Source organism: Pteropus vampyrus, unplaced genomic scaffold (genome assembly GCF_000151845.1).
Source record: "Pteropus vampyrus isolate Shadow unplaced genomic scaffold, Pvam_2.0 Scaffold47, whole genome shotgun sequence".
NCBI classification, from domain to species: Eukaryota; Metazoa; Chordata; class Mammalia; order Chiroptera; family Pteropodidae; genus Pteropus; species Pteropus vampyrus.
Genome location: NW_011888828.1, coordinates 549,479 through 570,333, shown reverse-complemented (window position 1 = coordinate 570,333; position 20,855 = coordinate 549,479). Strand labels below are relative to the sequence as shown.

At 37.3% G+C, this 20,855-nt stretch overlaps 1 protein-coding gene across 1 annotated transcript in view; it reads left to right on the top strand.

Annotated features, from left to right (window-relative positions):
- Window positions 1–20,855, top strand: part of ELP3 (elongator acetyltransferase complex subunit 3) — a 77,720-nt gene that overhangs the window by 49,558 nt on the left and 7,307 nt on the right. Inside the window, exons 10-13 of the mRNA XM_011359340.2 lie at window positions 1,270–1,360; window positions 3,878–3,943; window positions 5,536–5,763; window positions 6,671–6,752. Coding sequence (XP_011357642.2) covers window positions 1,270–1,360; window positions 3,878–3,943; window positions 5,536–5,763; window positions 6,671–6,752 — 467 coding nt within the window. The remainder of the gene's footprint in view (window positions 1–1,269; window positions 1,361–3,877; window positions 3,944–5,535; window positions 5,764–6,670; window positions 6,753–20,855) is intronic.

The following is a 20,855-nucleotide window of genomic DNA, read 5'->3' as shown; positions in this document are numbered from 1 at the left end:
CCTGCATTTTCTCTAGGATCAGTGCTTCAGTATTTGCTAATTCAGTGTTCACAGCACCTTTAATAAGAATCGAATATATCTTGCCACTAATAAGAATCGAATGTATCTGTCATATAATGGTACTAACACAGTGATTACCATTAATTTTATCAATTTATACAGCTGTGTTTTACATTTTAGCTTTAAGTTGTAAAAGTTTGTATATTTGTGAGTTATTCATAAAATATTTCAGAGTAAAAATGGCATTTAGAAGACTTTAATTTCAGCTATGTCACTCTCTCTTTAAATTCCCTGGTATGTCATCTCAAAGAATTTTGGCTTATCATTGCTTTATAGTATCTTTATGGAACTACTGGCTTCCAGAGCCTGTGGTTTTAGTTATTAGAATCAATAGATGAAGTCGCTAATTGTATTTATTTAACATTTGGAGAGATAAGTAAAAAGAGAAGGAAAAGACTCAAGCAAATATGAGAAGAAAAGATAATTGGTGTATTCTTCCTCTTTCTTCTAATCAACTAAATATTAGACAAAACAAATTAGGGACTTGTCTTTGAACAGAAAGCAGATGTGCTGAGCATGTTCTTCAGATTTTTTTTAACTGTTTAGATACTGATTTTTGTCTAAAAGTGGGTGTTCAGGGCTGCCAAAATGAAACTTATAATTTTAATTTTTGGTTGAAGTCCCCTTGATGCCTGGCACTTTCCACTATATTAATGCTAGGAAATAAATTTTATTTCTTCTGATTGTTAGGCAAGCTGTTATTCCTCTAATGCAGAGTCACTACCAATTTAGATTTTGGAGAAAAGGAGAAAAATGTATTCTTTGTTGTTGGCTAGGCCAGGCCTTTGGTTACTTGTCATTCAACAGCTGTAAACAAATTGGATTTTATATATGTATTTTTTTTTAAGGTTTTTTTTAGTGTAAATATCTCTAGCCAAAAATCATTACTAATGGTTATTTAGTAATTAAATAACCAAATTAAAACAAATGGACATTTGTTTTGCCCTTTTGTAATCTTATAAAGTGATTTTCATCAGATGTTTCTCACAGAAACCCTGAATGGTAGGTGAAAATCATAATTTCATAGGTGGGATAACTGAGGAATAGAGAAGCTCTGAACCTTACTTCTTAGAATATTAAGCCTCTCCTTTTCTGGTCTGCATTGTAGGTATTTTTGTTTGTTTTCTTTTTTCCTTTTTTTAATATTCCTACCCGACTGCTGTAGAGAATGATTTCTATTTTGCAACAGCTGATCTTTTTCTCCTACAGAGATATTCCAATGCCTTTAGTCAGCTCAGGAGTGGAGCATGGTAATTTGAGAGAGCTGGCATTTGCAAGAATGAAAGACCTTGGAATACAGGTAAGAGTCTGACTATAACTGTTCAAATCAAACTAATCTGAAACAAAAAAAATTTTCATACTGTCACACTTAAACTTACGAGTTTTGTCAAAAAGCTTTCATATATTGAAAGCATTCTTACTGTATAACATGTTAGAGTTGAAGCTAGTAGTTGCAAAGAATGCATCCCATCCATTCCATCCCTTACACTCCTCTGCTTTCTTCCAAAAGAGTGTAGATCTGTTGATTTAATTGTTGGTTTGCATTTTCAACCTGGGCTCTGCCTTCAGAGATTCTGATTCACTAGGTCTGGGATGGAGCTATAGGATGTTCTCAGGCACAATACAAATATGGACAACACTTTGAAAGCCGTCATTTGGAGGATTACATGTTGTGTTTGTGGACTTAACCCAAGACATTTTATTTTTAGCCAAATTATTTATAGAGAAAGTATTTCAGAAAATTGTCCAAAGGAGTTTGTGAACATTATTGGTTTATTCTACCCACTTCCCAAAAATGAACTACTTCAAATTCTAAAAAAAAACAGCTAATGTATTTATAGTAATTAATAGCACCAAACAAGATTGCCTGCTCTGTTCCCCAGTCTCCAGCTGTCCTTGATCTCCATCTCCTCTCTCCTCTGAGAATACCACCACCGAGTGACTGATCTGGCCTGGTTGTCCTGATAACCCACCATCTCGCTATTGTCTTTAACCCTGCACCACTCACAAACCTTGATAGTCTCTCAGTAACTGCGGCTGAGTCTTAAAGACTGGAATTCCGTCATAGCCAAAAGACATCGTTCACGTAGGCAATGTCTTTACCAGAAAATAAGCACACACACCAACCTCTGCCTTTTAAAAAGCATCCCCCTCCCCCCGCCAAAAAAAAGTATGCAAGAGTACATTTAGAGCATGTAACTATAGTACGTTCACATGCAAACTACTATATAGAACTGCTAGAGTTAAAAGACAATGTATAAATGTGATAAGACTTATTATAGAGGCTTGTGATCCTACTTTGCTATACAATTTTTATTTGAGTTCATGGAATCCACATCAGCAAAGCATTATTATCTTGGACTGGTTCCTGGAGCATGGAAATATCTTCGTTTTTAAAGAACAGAATAATGAGTTCTTATTTTTCCCATGGAATTCTGTACATAATGACAGTCCTTCATAAATATACTGATGGTAGTACAGCTTACATGACATCATTAAATTTCCTAGGTTGATCTTTTCTCACTGGTGGAAATGTTAGAATCCTGAAAATAATTTTTACAGTTTGTTCTATAGGGAAAAATATACCATAGGACATATAATGGAATACTGTAAAGATTTTGTAATTATAAACGTCAGCCTGTGTAGCATACAGAAAGCAGTATCACTCTCTGGGAAAGTTACAATGCACAGTAGCAGATTAAATCTTTAAAGGAATTATGCAGAAGTGATACATATTTTTTCCTTTATACCAGTATTTCCTGAATATATTACCATGGGATCCACTACCCATGTATCATCAATTAATATCCCAGGAAACCACTACCAGAACATTATGAAGTCTGTTTCCCCAAACTAAACCAGACTTTGGGATCATTACAGCTTTAGTGACAAATATCCTTTTCATGAAACTACTAATACCCATAATATCCATTTGCTATTTTAAAAAAATAAGACTCCTTGAGTTTTACCTAGAAGCTTGAATGTCCAGCCAGCGAGCACATTTCTTAGGGTCTCTTGCAGCATTTTATGGCCACATGACTAAATTTAGGCCACATGACTGAGGCTGGGCCAAAGGCATTTATAAAAAGTAGCATTTATTAAAAAAAAAAAACAACAAAACAAAACCCTATGTAGCATTCACACTGGGTTGTGGAAGAAGTGAGAGTCGCATCACATATGCTTGGCCATGCAGACTAGGCATTGCATCCATATCATCTGCAGGCAGTTCTGTGTCTACCAGGGAACCTTAAAGAGCCATTTGTGACTGTGGTTCAGATTGTATAATAAATGCGTCAAGGTACCTTTTTTCTTTCTTTTGTTCTTTCCTCCCTCCCTCCCTTCCTCCCATCCTTAAAAAAAAAAAAAGGAAAAAAAGCATCCCTCTGACATTTCTAAAGTGATACAAATATAATGATGCTAAAAATATTAATGCCATAAAATGGTGAAGGTTCTTAAAAATTAGGAATTTGCTTTTTACTCTTGTGTGTACATAGTTTTGGATCGCACTTACAGATACAGATATATCAGTCAGATCCCCTGGGTAAAACTGTTATCACATTTTAGGACATAAGTTCATTTCTTCCAATATTATATATTGATCTCCTTTGAATTCTAAACTTATTTTAAAAGCAATATTGTACTAACTTCATACAATTCCATTCCATTTTCCTTATCTTCAGATTTATTAAAGACGGCTTCATTTTTAAATGCAGGTTTGTTTTTTTTTTTATCTCAATGTAAATTGTGTCCAAACGTAATTTTGAGCCCAGAGTTTGGTGGTATAATTGCTCCCCTCCCCCACTTTTTTTTTTGGCAGTGCCGAGATGTAAGAACCAGAGAGGTTGGAATTCAAGAAATTCATCACAAAGTACGGCCATACCAGGTTAGTTTCGTCATTTTATATAGAGAGTGGATCCTGCTCGTAAATCTTTCTTTCAAGCTTGTACCCACACCCTCTTACTAGTGGGACTGAAACCCAGAAGTTATTGAGTAAACCAAGAGCAAAGCGTCATCGTGGATCAAATACAGATATCAAGCCAGGAAAACCCAGTATGAGGGTGGCTGGACTTTAGAAGAGCCATGTTAGGAAAACCAGGTCTGGACTTGAGATCAGCATTGTTCAGTAGGACTTTCCACAGTGTTGGAAATGTTCTGTAATCTGTGCCGTCCAGTGTGGTACAAGCCGCCAGTCACACATTACTATTAAGCAGTTGAAAGGTGGTTAGTGCAACCGAGGAACTGAGTTGTTAATTTTAATTAATTCAAATGTAAATAGTCACATGTGACTAGTGGCTACCTTCAGGTAGATCTAGATGTGATCTGCTTGTCTCTGTGTACAACTGTTAAATTATTGCCCATTTGTGGCAATCAAATGATTGGCTCTTATCAACAGATAGGGACTCCATGAAACTTAAGCCTAATGCCTGAAGGCATTCATTGTTAGTGATGAATTAACGTCTCTCTGATATATCTTTAATGTCTAGCTGTGTGCACAGTTTTCTGTGGGATTTAGCCCTTTTGTGGAACCCTCTTTGAGAAAGGCTAGATAGATGCGATCTGCATTGATATTTCTGTCCTCGACATGAATTGTTCGACATTTTTCACATTTGGAAACTTTTGAGGGAAAAAGTAGACTTAAGCACAGTTAATTTTGCAAAATTCTTGTGCAGTCCAGTTACTCAGAAAACGGTTAAGAAGGAAGATAAGTATTAGTCTGAATTTTCCAACTCATTATGAGTATAGTCTGTCCATTTTCAGAATATATCTGTGCATGACCATGCCCACGTATGTAGGCTTGGATTTTCTGTGGTATGCATATTGTTATAAATTGCTTATATTAATGCAAAGTATAAAGGCTACTTAACGATGGGTTGAAAATCAAAAGCCTATATAGATTTCTACCACAAAAGCCTCCCCCAAAGCCACTCTCCAGTGATTGGGTTTTCTTTAATGTTTTGATCTCATAACTAGGCATAATATTATAAAGGCCCATGGGATGCCATCAAGGAACAAGTGACTTGTGACATGTTTTTTCCCCCAAAAAGTAGTGGAGGAGGTAAGGACCAGAAAATGAAACCATCGAGGACCTGACAGTTCTGGGGCTCAGGTGCTCCCAAGAGCCACACATGTGACATAGTGTGTAATTTTACCTTAGAGACTGTTCATGGAGCATCAAAGATTTAAAGACATGGAAGCATTTACTGAGCATTAATCTTATAAGAATCTCAAGGTTAATGAAATTCACATATTTATGAAACTGTAAAATTGTTTTCCTTTTATAATAGTTCATGACAAGGCACAAACTCATTGATGATATTCGAGAGTAGACAAGTAAAAAGAAGCACAATCCATGATTATTATGATTATTCATTCTTTATCCGTAAGTGTGGTTATTAGCCTAAATAAATACATATAATTATAAAAATGAACTTTGTTCTCTCATTTTTAAAAAAACTGTCTTTTTTTATTAAACAGATTGAATTGGTAAGGAGAGATTATGTTGCAAATGGTGGCTGGGAAACATTCTTATCATACGAAGACCCAGATCAAGACATTTTGATTGGCCTCCTGCGATTACGGAAGTGTTCAGAGGAAACCTTCCGTTTCGAATTGGTTGGAGGTGTCTCCATTGTCCGCGAGCTGCACGTGTATGGAAGTGTAGTCCCTGTGAGCAGTCGGGATCCTACTAAATTTCAGCATCAGGTATCCTGTATTCCATTTCTATTTGAGTCTAATTAAGAAATTGCCAAAAGAGGGAAAGAGAAAAGGAATGGGGGAGGAAGGAGGCAGAGGAAGAGACAGCAAAAGAAGGGGAAAGGGAAGTATAGAAACAGAGGAACCAATATTTTAGTTGCTCAGAGATGGCTTCTCTCCATATTGCCCCCTTTGGATGTGAGGCGGGAGGAGGAAGAGACAAATTGAGATTCAGTCAAGTGGATATAATATTAGATTGAATCATATGAAATGCTATTTTTGAAAGTTAGAAATGGTTTAATACCAGCAATTTCAAATGATTCAACTATTATGGAATCAAAAGAGATAATAATGTGAGAGCACTTATGAAATAATTAAAGCACTTCATAAATGCAAGCTATGTGGCATATAGTGGAACACTATTCCACTCCCCCCAGACAACCTAAAAAAGTAAATAAATAACTCAGATTTCAGGGAAATGGCTTAAAGCCACTAATGGTGGATGTAGCATAGACCCCAAAACTGGTGAATTACAAATATTGCCTGGTTTCAAAGCCTTTTAGAAATTGAAAGGATGACAGCTATTCCATATAAAATTAGATGCCCTAGACTTCATCACCTGGAGATTGCCTAGAACTTGTTTAAAAAGGCAGAAGTTGAGAGGCAGTTACCCTCTTGCTGTGAGTAGATTACATCATCTGCAAAATACCTTTTGGTTTTTGTGGCAAAGTTATTCTTTTTTTTTTTTCTAGTCTGCTGTAGTGCACTGTTGATATAACTGAATGGTTCCTCTTTCCTTACTCCCATAAATGGTTTTTTATCACTGTTATTTTAACAATTAACTAAATATTAGCCTTCTTGTTTTATAGACTCCTCTTAATGACTTCTTCTTAACTGTCTCCATTGTCCCTTGTAGGGATTTGGCATGCTGCTGATGGAGGAAGCAGAAAGAATAGCTAGAGAAGAACATGGATCTGGGAAAATAGCTGTTATATCAGGTAAGTGGAGGAAGGCAAAGTTCATGATTTATTCACATATTTAACTTTGTACTACACTTAAAACTTCCTCAAGCTCTCTTACCCCTATTTATGTTCCAAACTGGACAGAACTAAGTAGTTAAGACTTGAGCTCAAACACAAAGAAAATTCCTATAAGCAATGTGGTGGAATAGAGCTTTCAGAAGCACTCCATTTGAGTGGCAAGGCCTGTATCCTGTCTCCTCGCCATCTGTCTCAAGAGTCATCAGTCTGTCACACTAGTCGTCATGGTCAACTATTCTCTTGTACATTTTGCCCAGTTACTTTGGGAAAATGAAGTTTGATGATATGGATCTAAGAAAAATATAAACCAATGTGGAGATTATCAAAATTCAGAAAATTAAAATAGAATATCAGTTGTCTTTACAGGATGTTTACAGGGAGAGTTTCTTGTTCTTTAAATATTATTCTCAGTGGCTTTTCCTGGGGACCAGCTTTCCTCTGGTTGGAAGTTTCCCCATACCTTATCTAGGGCATCAGATAATTGGAGAAGCAGGCATGAAAAGAACATTCTGGTATACGTGGAACAAGAAATAATGTATACACCCTTTTAGTTCTCCTTAGCATTGTATCCTTACAAAATTTACTAATTCCAAAAGAACCTAACATGGTAAAAGCCAGGATCAAAATATAGGTTATTTTCCTCCAGCATTTGTTTTCTCACTAGATTGCTGCATTCTTAAAGACAGATTGTTCTTCTAAGAACATAATCTTTTCTGAAATTGAAAGTTGAAATGATATTTTTTTAAAAAAGAAGTTGTTGCCAATCATATATCAATACCCTTGCCCAGGTTTTAATGATTATAATTATAAAAATGTAATGACCCAGGCTCAGTTAATCATTTGATCTGACTGTGGTTTTTGGCATTATTTAGACAGATTAATAAAGCATTTCTTAACATGGCTAGCTTTATCATTTTTCCTGTTATTTTTAATCCCACTAAAGAAGAAGAAACTAAATGAGGCTTACCTGATTAGTAGTGATACGTATAATAAAAAAATGTTTACCTCTCAATTGTTTAACCTCTGGTCCACATGCATCTGTGGAGGGCTGAGATCACTTGGAATTTCAGTAGCCTGTGTTGCTGGAGCACAGTCAGTGTTCTCAGTACAGTACTTCTCAAGCTTTAATGTGTTTGTGCATCACCTGGGGATCTTGCTAAAATGCAGATTCTGACTCATTAGGCCTGGGCTGGGGGCCTGAGAGCCAGCATTTCTAACAAGCTCACAGCGATACCTATGCTGATTATCTTCAGGCCGCACTTTGAGTAGCAGGGTTTTAGTATCCTCTTCTAAATGTAGTATTCTCTTCTATTAAGGTGAGGATTCTCTGTGACCCTGGCAGTGCCTGTACTCTCAAAGTCTAATGTGCAATCACGTGATTTTCTGGTTATCTGTGGGAACCTAATTAACCTTAGAATGGAGAGCACTGGTTTTCTATCCTTTCTCCACATTATTTCATTTGCCTTCATGATCTCTCTTTTTTTTTTTTTTTTTTTGAAATTACATGCAGAGAGGGCCCCTGACTTACCTGAGGTCACATTTCAATTGCCCATAAGAGCCTCAGTTTCTGCCTTTCATGAGCAGGGTGCCTTTCTAAGTAGAAATCAGCATCCATACTCATTCTAGCTTTTTATCATAATCTAAATAATAGCTCAATTTCAGATCACCTGCTTATAGAATTTTTAAAATAACAAGAAGAGACTTGCTAAAAATAACATGGAAGAGCCTTTCTCCTTATCAGCTCCTACAATTAGACTACTAGATTTCTGGACAGGGGGTTTCTTTTGGTCAGGGGGTTTCTATAGGAACATCCCTGGAAGGCCGCCTTGGAACTATAGTGAGTTCTGTGGGAGAAGGGAAGCATTACTTCCTGTCACTCTGGTCTATAAGCACAATATCACTTTCTATCAGGGAAGCCACCTAGGGCTTTGACTTTCCATTTGACTCAAGATCTGATCATTCAAATGAAAAAGCTACTACTTGAGATGTCCATTATTCATAACTTTAAGGAGAGCAGATTTAAAGTTTATTTTTATAACACGTTTTTTATGTTTTCCCCTTCCGTGTTTGTTCATTTTGACTTTGGTCTTTTGATTTCAGTGCAGTGATTGTATGTACGTGCGCGTGCGCGCTTAAGAGAGACAGAGACAGAATTAGTTTTTGTAAAAAGTCAGTTATTCTCCATAAGCTGGTCTTTAGAATGAAAATCTCTTTGTGAAAGTACCCATGTTTGTGTGCTTCATTTCTTCATAATACTTGATTAGATGTGGCATTTGGGGATGGGATGTGGTTCAAGTCTATTTCTGTATTATCAGTAACTCTTCTTGTGATATTGGATAATTTTAGTTGATCTTCATGGATCTTTATCCTTACTAAAAACAAGTATGGGCTGTTATCTTTTACAATTTTTACAGTCTAGAATTCTGCCCCTTAGTATCTTAATTTCTTTTAGTTCTCAACATGACCAGTTGTTCTACTGATTACATTTTATGTAGATTCTTTTCTGAAACCATATTAGGAACCCCATTAATTTCATCAGTAGCTGATCTCATTCTCATTGTAGGTTGGGTACTGGACAATAAAAATGATGATTTTACCATAGGTAGCTGAATCCTCTTAGTAATTTGTGGACACTTGTTAACTTCAGTCATTGCTGGTGGTACTTTGTGACCTGTCTTACAATTTTTTCTGACCTCGTCCTCAGTTTGTAAATCCATTCTTGTTCTGCTTCGTAGGCTTTTGTAAAACTCGTATACAGTAGTGGCCTAGATATTTTGCCCTCGCATAACCAGTACCTTGGGTAAGGAAGAGACAGATCATTTATCATGCTAGTTATGGTAACTAGAATGCATTTATGTAGAATTTTTTAAAATTATATTCTGATTCATTATGATTTCATCTTGCCAGCATATTTTCTGTTACTTGGATTTATACTCCTTGATTCTGCCTCTCATCAATATTATTAACTACACAGTAGATTTGATTTGAATCACTAGTCAGAAAAACTCCATGCATTCTATTTTTCCCTATTAAAAACCAGTTTTTAATCTACATTACCTCAATATATTTTGTTTATAGAAGATATTTATATTTTATCACTGACTTATTTTTTAAAAGATAAACTTTATAGCTACATGAGAAAATTGAAAATTTGTTTATCAGAGTTGAATGAAGCACTCTCTTAAAGAGACTTACCGTTTATTCATTCTATTTTTTTTAACTATATATAATTCTTAGTAAACTGACTGTTTTAAAGTTAACTGTCAACTCTAAACGTGAAAATTAAAGCAAAAATGAAATGTTTGGCTATTAAGTATCTCCTACCAGGGTTGAGAGGGCAGTTGGACGAAGTACGAGATGCCGCCTCTGCCTTTGAGACACATTCACATTGGGCTGGACAGCTAACTCAGCCCTCGCCCTGCAGGTTGTCCCGAACTGCAGAGGAAGATAAGTTTACTCCCTACTTAGACAGTTTCGCAACTCAGCATTAGTTGCTTCAGAGTAAGAAAATAATCTTTTCCTATGTGTAAAATGGGTTAAATAGGTAATATAAGAACAGTTTATAAAATAATGTATTTTATAATAATTTCAGGAAATAAGTTAATAGCTGCTAAATGTCTAGGCAATTAATGAGTCCCTATTAAGTCCAAGTGCTTCAGTATCTCTCACCAGCTTACTCCTGTAGCATCTGTCAACACATATCTGTTAAGGATTAACAAATCTTATCAACTTAAAAGCCATGATGTTTACTTGGATGATCAGCATTCTTTCCTTTAAAAATGTTAAGATGAAGCAAAGCAGTTTTTTCTCTTATGATGTAAAGTGCAAGAAATTATACAGTAGAACCTAACCACATTTGAAATGCCACCTCTAATAATCACCATGGAAACAGAAGATCTCTGATGTCACACTGCTTATACCGTTTCCAAAAAGCCAAATATAACTGTCGATAGCCACTATTTAAAAAGCCACTCAGTACCATCAGCAAGATGATTTTTTTTTTCTTTTGGCAGTTTTGGCTAGGTATCAGATCCAATCATGTTACTGTTTCTGTTTGCAAAGCTAATTACTATGCATCAAGACGAACAGCTATTCCCCAAGCTCCCCCTCCTACCTTCGTCATAAGCAGTATTCTATTTGTGTTCTTTCAAGTAGAAAATTAATATGGCCATTGGCCAAAAATTGTACGAGGTTGATATCACACAGTGATGGTGAGAAATGAGGAAAATGTCTGAATGGTTGATGACAGAAATCACTGAAGTCAGAGACTAATAGCCATTTTGTTTAAACCTATTAGAAAAGCAAAGAAAAGGGGAGAAAAGAAGGGCTTAAATATAGGGCGAGTAACCGAGTCACTGTGGAAATGAGATCATTCTAAATCATGATGCTCAGAGTTGTATGACTAAAGGCACATCTCCAGTTCCTACCAGTGAGAAAAATCAATGTGCCTGTGCCGTGTATGATCCAATGTGGCTTCCTAGGACTGAAATTAATGGTCTTGTACCCCAGAACTACTGATTAATGAAATAATATGTGGGCAGAAAATAACAGTTTTGTTTCATTAAACTACAAATGGCTGAGATTTACTTAATGGACCCCAGAAACTTCACCTATATTCCTGGCTGCAACACATCTCTCTCCATTTGAGGTGAAGGCAGTTTTATTCTTTGCATTATAATCTAGTTGAAAAGAAGGGTACATTTGTAACTAGATCTGTCTGGTAATGGACACAGGAAGCCTGCCAAATGCAAACCAGTTTGTGCCACATGTGCATGTGTTAATATAGGACTTCTCAGAAAGGAAGGAAAAAGATTGCTTGCTCTTTTATAGTTTCTATGTCATCCTTTTACATAATTTATTTTTTGATAAATTATTTCCTAATTAAATGCACATTGTTAGGGTTCTATATATTTCTCTCTTTCTTCAATTTGGTATTCTAACAATGATCATACACCTTTATTTTTTTTGGTGCATGTTCCAGTAGGATTTTGTTGTGATGAATATCTTTTTAAAGACAATAAATAAAACAAAATATTGCTTTTATGAGAACTTTATTAATTTCAGCATAATTATTAATCGGACCAGCAGTGATGACAGAATACTATTTTGCTATTTAACAAATTAGCTAAATGTTTGCTAATTGATGTCTGTATTTTAACTGGACTCTGAAAGCATTGTTGCATAGCTTCTCTCGGGACTCTATTCCCTGATTTTATATTTATACGTTTGTACCTGAATCAGGTACCAGTTTGTATACATGGCCTATCAAGTACATTAGACCCATCCCTCAGTTGGTATCACGTGACTGTTAATTAATGCATGATTTTCAGATATTTCTGAATAGGCCACTAGCAAGTTTCCAGTATTTGGATACAGTGGGCAACTGAATTTTTGGTGAAGTTTCCTAGGCAGAAGCTAGAGACACCAGCAGGTAGTGGCTTGTTGGCATTTGAGGAACAGCAATTGGCAAGTGCCGTTGCTCCTCCCAGGTCCATGCTGTTGAATCTTCTCGTGTCTCAGGAACACGCATGTTGAAGTCTCAGGATAGCCTTGCTAATGTTGACACATATTTGGAGACTTTTTCTCCCCATTCTCGTTTCTCTTAGTTTATGGCTATTGGAAATGGTGATTGTACACTTCTGCTTGGGAAAATGAATAGGTTATATCATGAGGTTCCTAATAATATTCCTGAGAAGTCTGGAAGCTTTGATATCAATGACTTCCTTTATTGTAAAATTAGACACTTCATTGGCTTTTTTCTAAGGAAGGAAGCCTTAGCCAAAGTAGTCTAGCCTCCACTACTCACCATCTGCTGTCTGTCATAAAGTTTGTTGCAATGTTAGCTCCTTTTTAATGTAACTTTAGTATGATTAGTACTGTTTTTTTCTCTAAATATTTGACAGTGCTATCATTCATTTCAAATTTTTTTAATTCATTGAATTCGATAAAGCTTTTCTCTTTTAAATTTAATAGAGGCAGGGATTTGGCAGATTCTTTGCCTTTGGGTGAGCAGATAACTAACTGATGCTGGAAAGACAGCCTTTTAGTTAGGGCATTTTTCATTCCAACAGGACACACAGGAAATTTCTTATTCTTTAGTCAGCCTGGCTTAAACTGTTATCTCTGACCAACAGCTCACATTTCCAAGACATTAACTGGTGGATTTAGGGTTTTAGATTGCGGCCATGGGAAAATGTTTCCTTATATACCCCCATTGTCTATGTAAGCATCCAGTTGTCCAGTTTATCCACAACTTATGAAGGAATCACTAATGTACAGTATACTGGTCCATAAGCCCCGGACCTGTACCCTATGGGGTCTGTACCTCTTACACTAAATCCTACTTCTTAATGGTGGTTTTGGTTATCTATTGTATAATACACCATCTCAAAAAATTCAGTGGCTTAAAACTACAACGATGTTATTTGCTCAGTGATTCTGTGGGTCAGAAATTCAGCAAAGCATAGAGATGCTAGCTCATCTCTGTTGCATGCTGTCTAGGGCCTCGGCTAGAGTGGCTTAAATGGCTGGCCGTTGGCTGGAGTGGCTGGTCTGAAGTCTTAGTTCTAGCTGGTCGCAGGGGCTGAGTAGGGGCTGTCTGCACAAGTACCTTGGTTCTTCTTTATATGACGTAGGTTTCTCATAGCATGAAGGCTAGGTTCTAAGAGGAAGGAGGAGAAGTCTTCAGCTTAGAAGTCTCAGAACATCTTATATTCATAATCTATTGCTATGTAATAAATTACCACAAAACTTGGTGGCTGAAAACAACAAGTAGTTATCCCACATTTTCTTTATGTCAGTAATCTAGAAGTGACTTAGGTGGGTGCCTCTGGCTCAAAGTATTTCATAAAGCTACAGTTTAAGGTGTCATCTGGAACTGTCATTTCAAGATTCAATTGGGGTTGAAGACTCCACCTCCAAGTTCACTGCGTGGTGTGTTTGGCAGGCTTCGGTTCTTGTTAGGGCCGAAGTTCCTCACCATGCCACAGGGGCTGCTCAGCACACGGCAGCTTGCTTCCCCCAGCACAATGATCATAGCCTTGAGGTGGAAGCCATAGTCATTATAACCTTGTCTCAGAAGAAAGTCAAGGAGTCCAGCCCCGCTCAAGGGGAAGGGATTACACAGACCGTTAATAGCAGAAGACAGTGAACTTTGGGGTCATCTTAGAGACTGCCTACCACAGTGTGACTTCTGCCCCATTCTGTTAGTTAAAGAAGTCATTGGACCAGCCCAGATTTAAAGGCAATGGAAATACCTCTTCTTAGAGAGGATATGGTGGTGGGTGGTGGCTATCTGTGGATACTAAGTGATAGAATATGTTTTCATTAACTTGCAATTAATAGACATCCAGCCCCTTTCTATAAGAAACTTCATTTAGCCTTCTCTCAGGGTGGATGGTCTTTGGCCATACCTGGATTCAAAGGTTCTTGTTTCAATCCTGTTATCAGATTTTCATGCCAATCATGGTTACTTGTTATTTTCTGAGAGACTACCTTTGGGATTACAATTAACATCTTAAACTTATAACAACCTAGTTTGAATAATGCCAGTTTAATTCTAATAATATATAAACATGCCATCTCTCTTTCTCTATTATATTGCTGCTGTCAGAGATTACATCTTTATAAGTGATTTATATCACTTAGCATAATGCTTTCAAGGGTCATTCCAGTTGTCACAAATAGCAGGATTTTCTTCTTATGGCTGAGTAAGATTCTAATGTATATATATACCACAGCTTCTTTATCTGATGATTCATTGACAGACACTTCGGTTGTTTCTGTGTCTTGGCTATTGTGAATAATGCGGCAGTAAACATGAGATTGCATATATCTCCTCAATATCCTGTTTTCATTTCCTTTAGATATATACCCAGAAGTGTAATTGCTAGATCACATAGTAGTTCTGTTTTTAATTTTCGAAGACCCTCTTGCATAGTGGCTGAACCAAATTACATTCCCCTCAACAGTGCACAGGGGTTCCCTTTTCTCCACATCTTCACCAATGCTTATCTCTTGTCTTCATGATAATAGCCATTCTAACAGGTGCAAGGTGATATTTCACTGCGGTTTTTGATTTGCATTTCCCTGCTTAGTGATATTGAGCACCTTTTCATGTACTTATTGGCCATTTGGATATCTTCTTTAAAAAAATGTCTCTTCACTTCCTCTGCCCATTTTTTAATCTGTTTTTTTTTATTATTATTATTGAGTTGTATAAGTTCTTTATATATTTTGAATATTAACTCTTTAGTCAATATATGGTTTGCAAATATTTTCTCCCATCCTGTAGGTTGCCTTTTCATTTTGATTTTGATGTTATACAGAGCTTTTTAGTTAAATGTAGTTCCGCTGGTCGATTTTTGCTTTTCTTTTGTGCTCCCTTAGTTCTTTGTCCATGGTTTTTCCTTTAGCTCCTGAGCATACTTAAAACAGTCGGCTTTGCCTAGTAATCCCAGTGTCTAGGCTTCCTTGGGTATAGTTTAGTTTCTGTCGAATTCTTTTTTTCTGGTGAATGAGTCTCATTTCCTGGTTTTTCGTATGCTTCACAATTTTTTGAGAACTGCACATTTGAGTATTATCAAAATCATATTCTCCCCCTCCTCAGGGATAGTCATCCGTTTGTAGAGGGACTTTTCTGAACTGTTTCTGCAGTCATCTTCTTTGTAGCATGTGGCCACTAAAATTTGTTTCGTTATCTCTTTAATCAGCCTGTGACCTGACAGGGATTTCCTTAAATGTTTGGATCTTTAAAAAGGGATAAGGAGAGGGGGGTAAATGTCTATTCAAATCTTACAATAGCCATCCTAGGGAAAGCCGCCTAGCGGGGAGTGGGAGGGAACAAAACAAAGGCAAGCATCTGCTCTAGTCCCTCCAGGACCTTCAAAACCAGACAAAATGCACAGCCCTACATTTTTGGAGAACACAGGCTTACTGCCCACCCTGGCTCCAGCCAGCCATTCTAGGAATGGGGGTGGTAGATGGTTCTCATCTGCTGCTCTCTCACCAAAGTTCAGTGGCCTCCCTTCATCAAGCATTCCTCTAAGTGTCTTTTCAGGTTCTAGTGTCTCAAAAAGTTGGGGTTTTTTGTTTTTGTTTTTTCCCCCAGCTTAGTGGTTGTTTCAGTGGAGGAACTGATCTCTGGAATTCCCCTACAGCACCATTTTCCTTCTTAAAGTCTATTTTTTAAAAGACTATAAATAGAAGGGATCTCTTTTCTTTCCAGGTTGTAAATAGCACAGTCTTTAACTTCTGCAGAGAGACATAATGATTTGGGACAATAGCAAAGTAATGAGAATGATCTGTGACATAGCAAACATTTCACACTGGTGGGAACAGAGCCACTCTGTTTTGAACTCGATGATCGTGGACCCTCCTTTGTCAGACTCTCTGTGAGGAAGAAACCCTGTAAGAGCTATAGGCTGACCCACCAGCATCACCCTACTGTGGGTTACCACAGTAGCTTCTGTTTAGATTCTCCATACTTGCGTTACAAGTTACCTTTTATTTTTTGTTCCTTTTTGCTTTGTTATTGTCATAACCATTTCGAAATGGATAGAGGACTCTTTAGGCTGCTGGGTAGCACGTTGGATCTTACATGACTCCTGAGATAGTCTCTGTCTCTTCCAAGGTGATGGAGAACAGTGTACTAATATGCTGTAATAATGATTTTCACTAACCAACTACTTTCAAGAGCTAAGGTTACATGTGGGTAATCTTACAAGATTTTTAATAGAAAAGGAAGAAAAAAATTTCTTTCAAACATTTAGGGTCATTATGTAGTTCACTTCAAGTGTTCAGAGTAAAAACTTTTCCCAACTCTCATATCAGTGTACATTGTTGAAAAGTGAAATACCGCCATCCTACTAAGAGATCAATGAGATACAGTCTCATTTCAATAGTAAATGAATGAAACTAATGAATACATTTGCCTTGAATTAATGCTGCTAGGCATATACCAAGCATCAATAAATAGTTGATTACTTGAACCCAAAAAATAAAACAATTTCTTTAATTTTTTATTTTACTGATTTTTTTTTTTATTAAATGATCATGAATCATCATCTCAGTCTTTTGCATCTAATCAGAAAAATCAGATTTAAGTTTCAAAGGATAGAATTAGCATATTTTCTGTCTCTTTTCAAGTTCGGCCTTAGGAATGTGACGTGCGCTCAGTTTTAATGCAGTCCAGCACAGAACCAGCGAGGGAGGACAGCTTGTGTCCTAACAAAGGCAGCGTCGAAGGGCCAGGCGCGCCTCCGGATCTCTCATCCATTTTCCTGGATGACATGAAAATATTTAAATGATTAGGCCAGAATTTTTCTTTCCTTGAAAAATTCTAGGAGATAAATCTTTTAATTTCCAAGCTTCTGGTACATACTCAGTAAATACTTGATCAGTTAAATTTCCTTCATTATTTCTTCTATTAAATCACAAATATGTATTTTTTTTAGTCCAGTTAGAATCACTAAACCCAGTTTTGTTTGATTTTCCATATGCATGAATAATTGTTTCCTCACTTACACGAGCATTCCCATAGTTGAAATTACTTAAATCCTCTGTTTTTAAAAGTTGATAGTAAACCGTAACAAATAGGAAAGTTCATTAAATAGTAAACAAGGTCAAGAACATACCCACACCCAAAAAGTGCCTCCCGTTGACCCTTCCCAATCATGATCTCCTCCCCGCTCCTTCCCTTCTTTCTTTCCCCTCAGGAGCCTAATTGTTTTTGGTATTTTCTTCCATGTTTGTCTTTATATTCTACTACCTAATTTCGAATCCCTTAACTGTAAAGTTTAGTTTTGTTTTTAATTATAGGTAAGTGGGATCATTTTGGTGTATTTTTATTGTTGTTCCAGCTATTCTTATACAACATTTTTTGTGAGATTGAGTCACATTGTATGTGGCTATGCTCATTTATTGATATGTAGAATCCTATTATGCAGATATCTCACAATTTATCTGTTTTACTCTTGCTGGATATTTTGGTAGTTTCCAGTTGGGCTTATGAATATCCCTATATATGTATCTTGGGGCTCATAAACACACATTTCTATGGAATATATACCTGAGAGAGTACATGTGTTCAACTAAGAATCTACAAAGTGGTTTTCTAAAGTGCTGTTTTTACTCCTATCCCACTAGGAATGTATGAGTTTCAGTTGTTCAATATGATGAGTACGTAATGGTATTTCTTTATAGTTTTAATGTACATTCCCTGATAACTAATGAAGTTGACTGCCTTTTCATGTTTACTGGCCATTTAGATACCCTCTTTTCTGAAGTTTCTGTGTATGGAATATATTTTCAAAAAGCCCCGGGACATTATTACTATTGTTATATACAGTCAGTATATATTTAGATTTACTAATATGTTTACCACTTTCTTTGCTCTTGAATCCTTGCAGCATCTCTAAGGTAGTTTATTCGTTTTCATTGACATCCAGGGTTCTGTGATATGGATATATCACAATTTATCTGTTTTGCAAGTATTATTTTCTTATACCTAAAGAATTTTAGTAATATGCTGGTAGGAAATTATTCCAGTATTGATTGTATGCGATGTCCTTATTTTGTTTCATTCTTGAAGGAGGTTTTCACTGAGTATAGAGTTCTGAGTGTACATTTATTTTCTTTTGACACCTTCTTTCTATAAGCTTAAATACTCCTGACTTTTCTGACCTTGTTCTAGGATGTAGTTCATCTTTGTCACCAACTCTATATCTTCATTTTAAAAAGGATTCAAGTTGTTATTGAGAAGTATCCTCTTCCCAGTAGTTCTCACATTCTCGTAAGCCATATCTGTTTACTAAGGTTTTTATTGCCCGCCTGTGTTATCAGACCTTAGTGAAATGGAAATAAGGTCAGCATGTTTGTTTCTTCTAGTGATTTATCAAAACAAAGGACACTGAAAAACTAGGCACATATTATAGGAAGTAAGTGATCAAGACAAGTCACATGTCCTTTCTGTACTGTAAATGGGGTGTGCTGTTACAGAGCAGACTTGACTTTTAGGGCCAGGGTAAGGGAAACAGGGTTGAGCATTACCCACAACCCAGGCACTGCACTTCCTTAAAAATACTGTGAGCCATGGTATCAAGCAAGCTGGGTCTGAATTACAGCTCTACTTCCTCACTGTGTGACCCTTTCTGAAATTCACATTCCTCATAATAATTCCAACCTTATTAGGTTTTAAGTTGGTGCAGCATCTACCTGGCACTTATTTAAGACTCAAAGTGTCTTCCTCCTCTAGCTTTATACTATAAAGCATAAACAGCTGTGAAGTTGTTGCTGCTTTTGTCTTGAGATGGAGTTGGTCAAAATTACAAGCGAGGTTGAGTTTAGGCTCACATCCTACTCCTGACTTACTTTCTCTTTTAAAGGGAAAATGTTGGATTTATACCCTTAGAAAGAAAAGGCGGTAGTAACGTGAAGCAGCAGAGTTGCTTTGCAGCCAATTCTGGTACCATATTAACTAGTTTACTCCTTTTGCCTGCTTCCTACCCCTATGTTTTCTAATCAGAGTAGAATTTAAACAGCTAGATTTGGTCCATTTTCATCTTCATTCAATCTTCTTAAGGTTTTGTGATTTCCACCAACACCCCACCCCGCTCTTTTATGAAAGAGCACCAAGCAACTCATAACCTGCTCCTGTAGCCAGTGGCTGGGGCAGTTGCCATGTACATTTTATGTGATTGGCTTTCTTCCTCAGTATTTAGAGTAAGCAAAACTGTTTAAGCTAAGTCCTATACATCTTTCAAAGAGAGGGAGAGAAGGTCAGAAAGCAGAGGCATCCTCCCCCTCCCACAGCTAGAGGCTTGAGGCTTAAAGGCATTTGGTACAGAAAAAAGATTAGAGACATGCTGTAGCCCCTGGTCTCCCTCAGGCTGCAGCTTCATTGGGAGGTCCAGCAGCTCCTGGCAGCCAGCCTTGGGAACTAGGAAGGGGCTTACACACTCCATTCCTGTCATCCCATGCAGAGTGACAACATTCTCTCTTTAATTGAATGCTTTGCCTTGGGGCTGCATCTACCTAAGGTAACTGCAGCTGAAATGTCATGTGTCATTTTGATATCAAGTTTATGCATACACAGAAGTTTACTTTCTTCTCCCAAAAGAGATGTACATCCTGGGGCAGTGGTGGAGGCCAGAAAGGTAATACAGGCTGCTCACTAAAGCCGGATATCAGGATATCACTGTAAGCACATTTCAGGGCATTCTTTTTTTCACCTTCTCATTTTATCACAACTGGTAAAGTGATAAAGATAAAAAGATTTGTCCTGTCTCCAAGAGTAAGATAAAGGTCACCACCACCCCACCCCACCCCCCATTGATACAGGTATATTCTGGTTGTTAGGTAACTTGGAGGATAAAACAAGTGCTCTACTAACAAGTGTTGGCTTTGCTAATGGGGCACCCTGAGGACGGCAGCAGCACATAGGTTTAACTCCTCATCCCCAGCCCAGGGATTGGCAGAACCATACACAGGTGGCCGAGCGGATAACTTGGTTACTTGTGCAGCCCGCTGCATCTCTCAAGGGCAGGAGCAGCATTACGCTGAGGCTTGTGAGACAGCCTGCCCACGTCAGTCCAGGAGGTTGGCTGACGTCAGCTGTGAAATGTAATTGCTTTTTCTTGGCTGCCTAACAAAAGGAAAGTTACTGTGACGAACACTGCCTAGGAGCCCTACTAAGCATGGAGAGGAGACAGGAACAGCTCGTGGCCTTCACCCCACCCGGGTGATGGTGTGTTCCCTTCCTAAGCTGGCCAACAATACTAATACTTTTGACAGCCTGATCTGCAGGTTGTAAAAATGGGGGGAAATCTTTCAAGAAAGGAGAGGCACAAAGAAATACAAATGGAGAATTTTTTGGTTTAGTTGTTTAAGTAGAAAGAGGTTGGAGTGCAGACCAGGTAGAGGTCAGACCTCTTACCCCATGATACTTAAAGCTTCCCAGAGGCTCTAGAAGTAGACTTTCCATCCCAGTTCTATTGCATGTTATTAAAAATTGAGAATAAGAGCTCAAATATGCTTTTCCTTCAAAAGGATATTTAGCAAAGC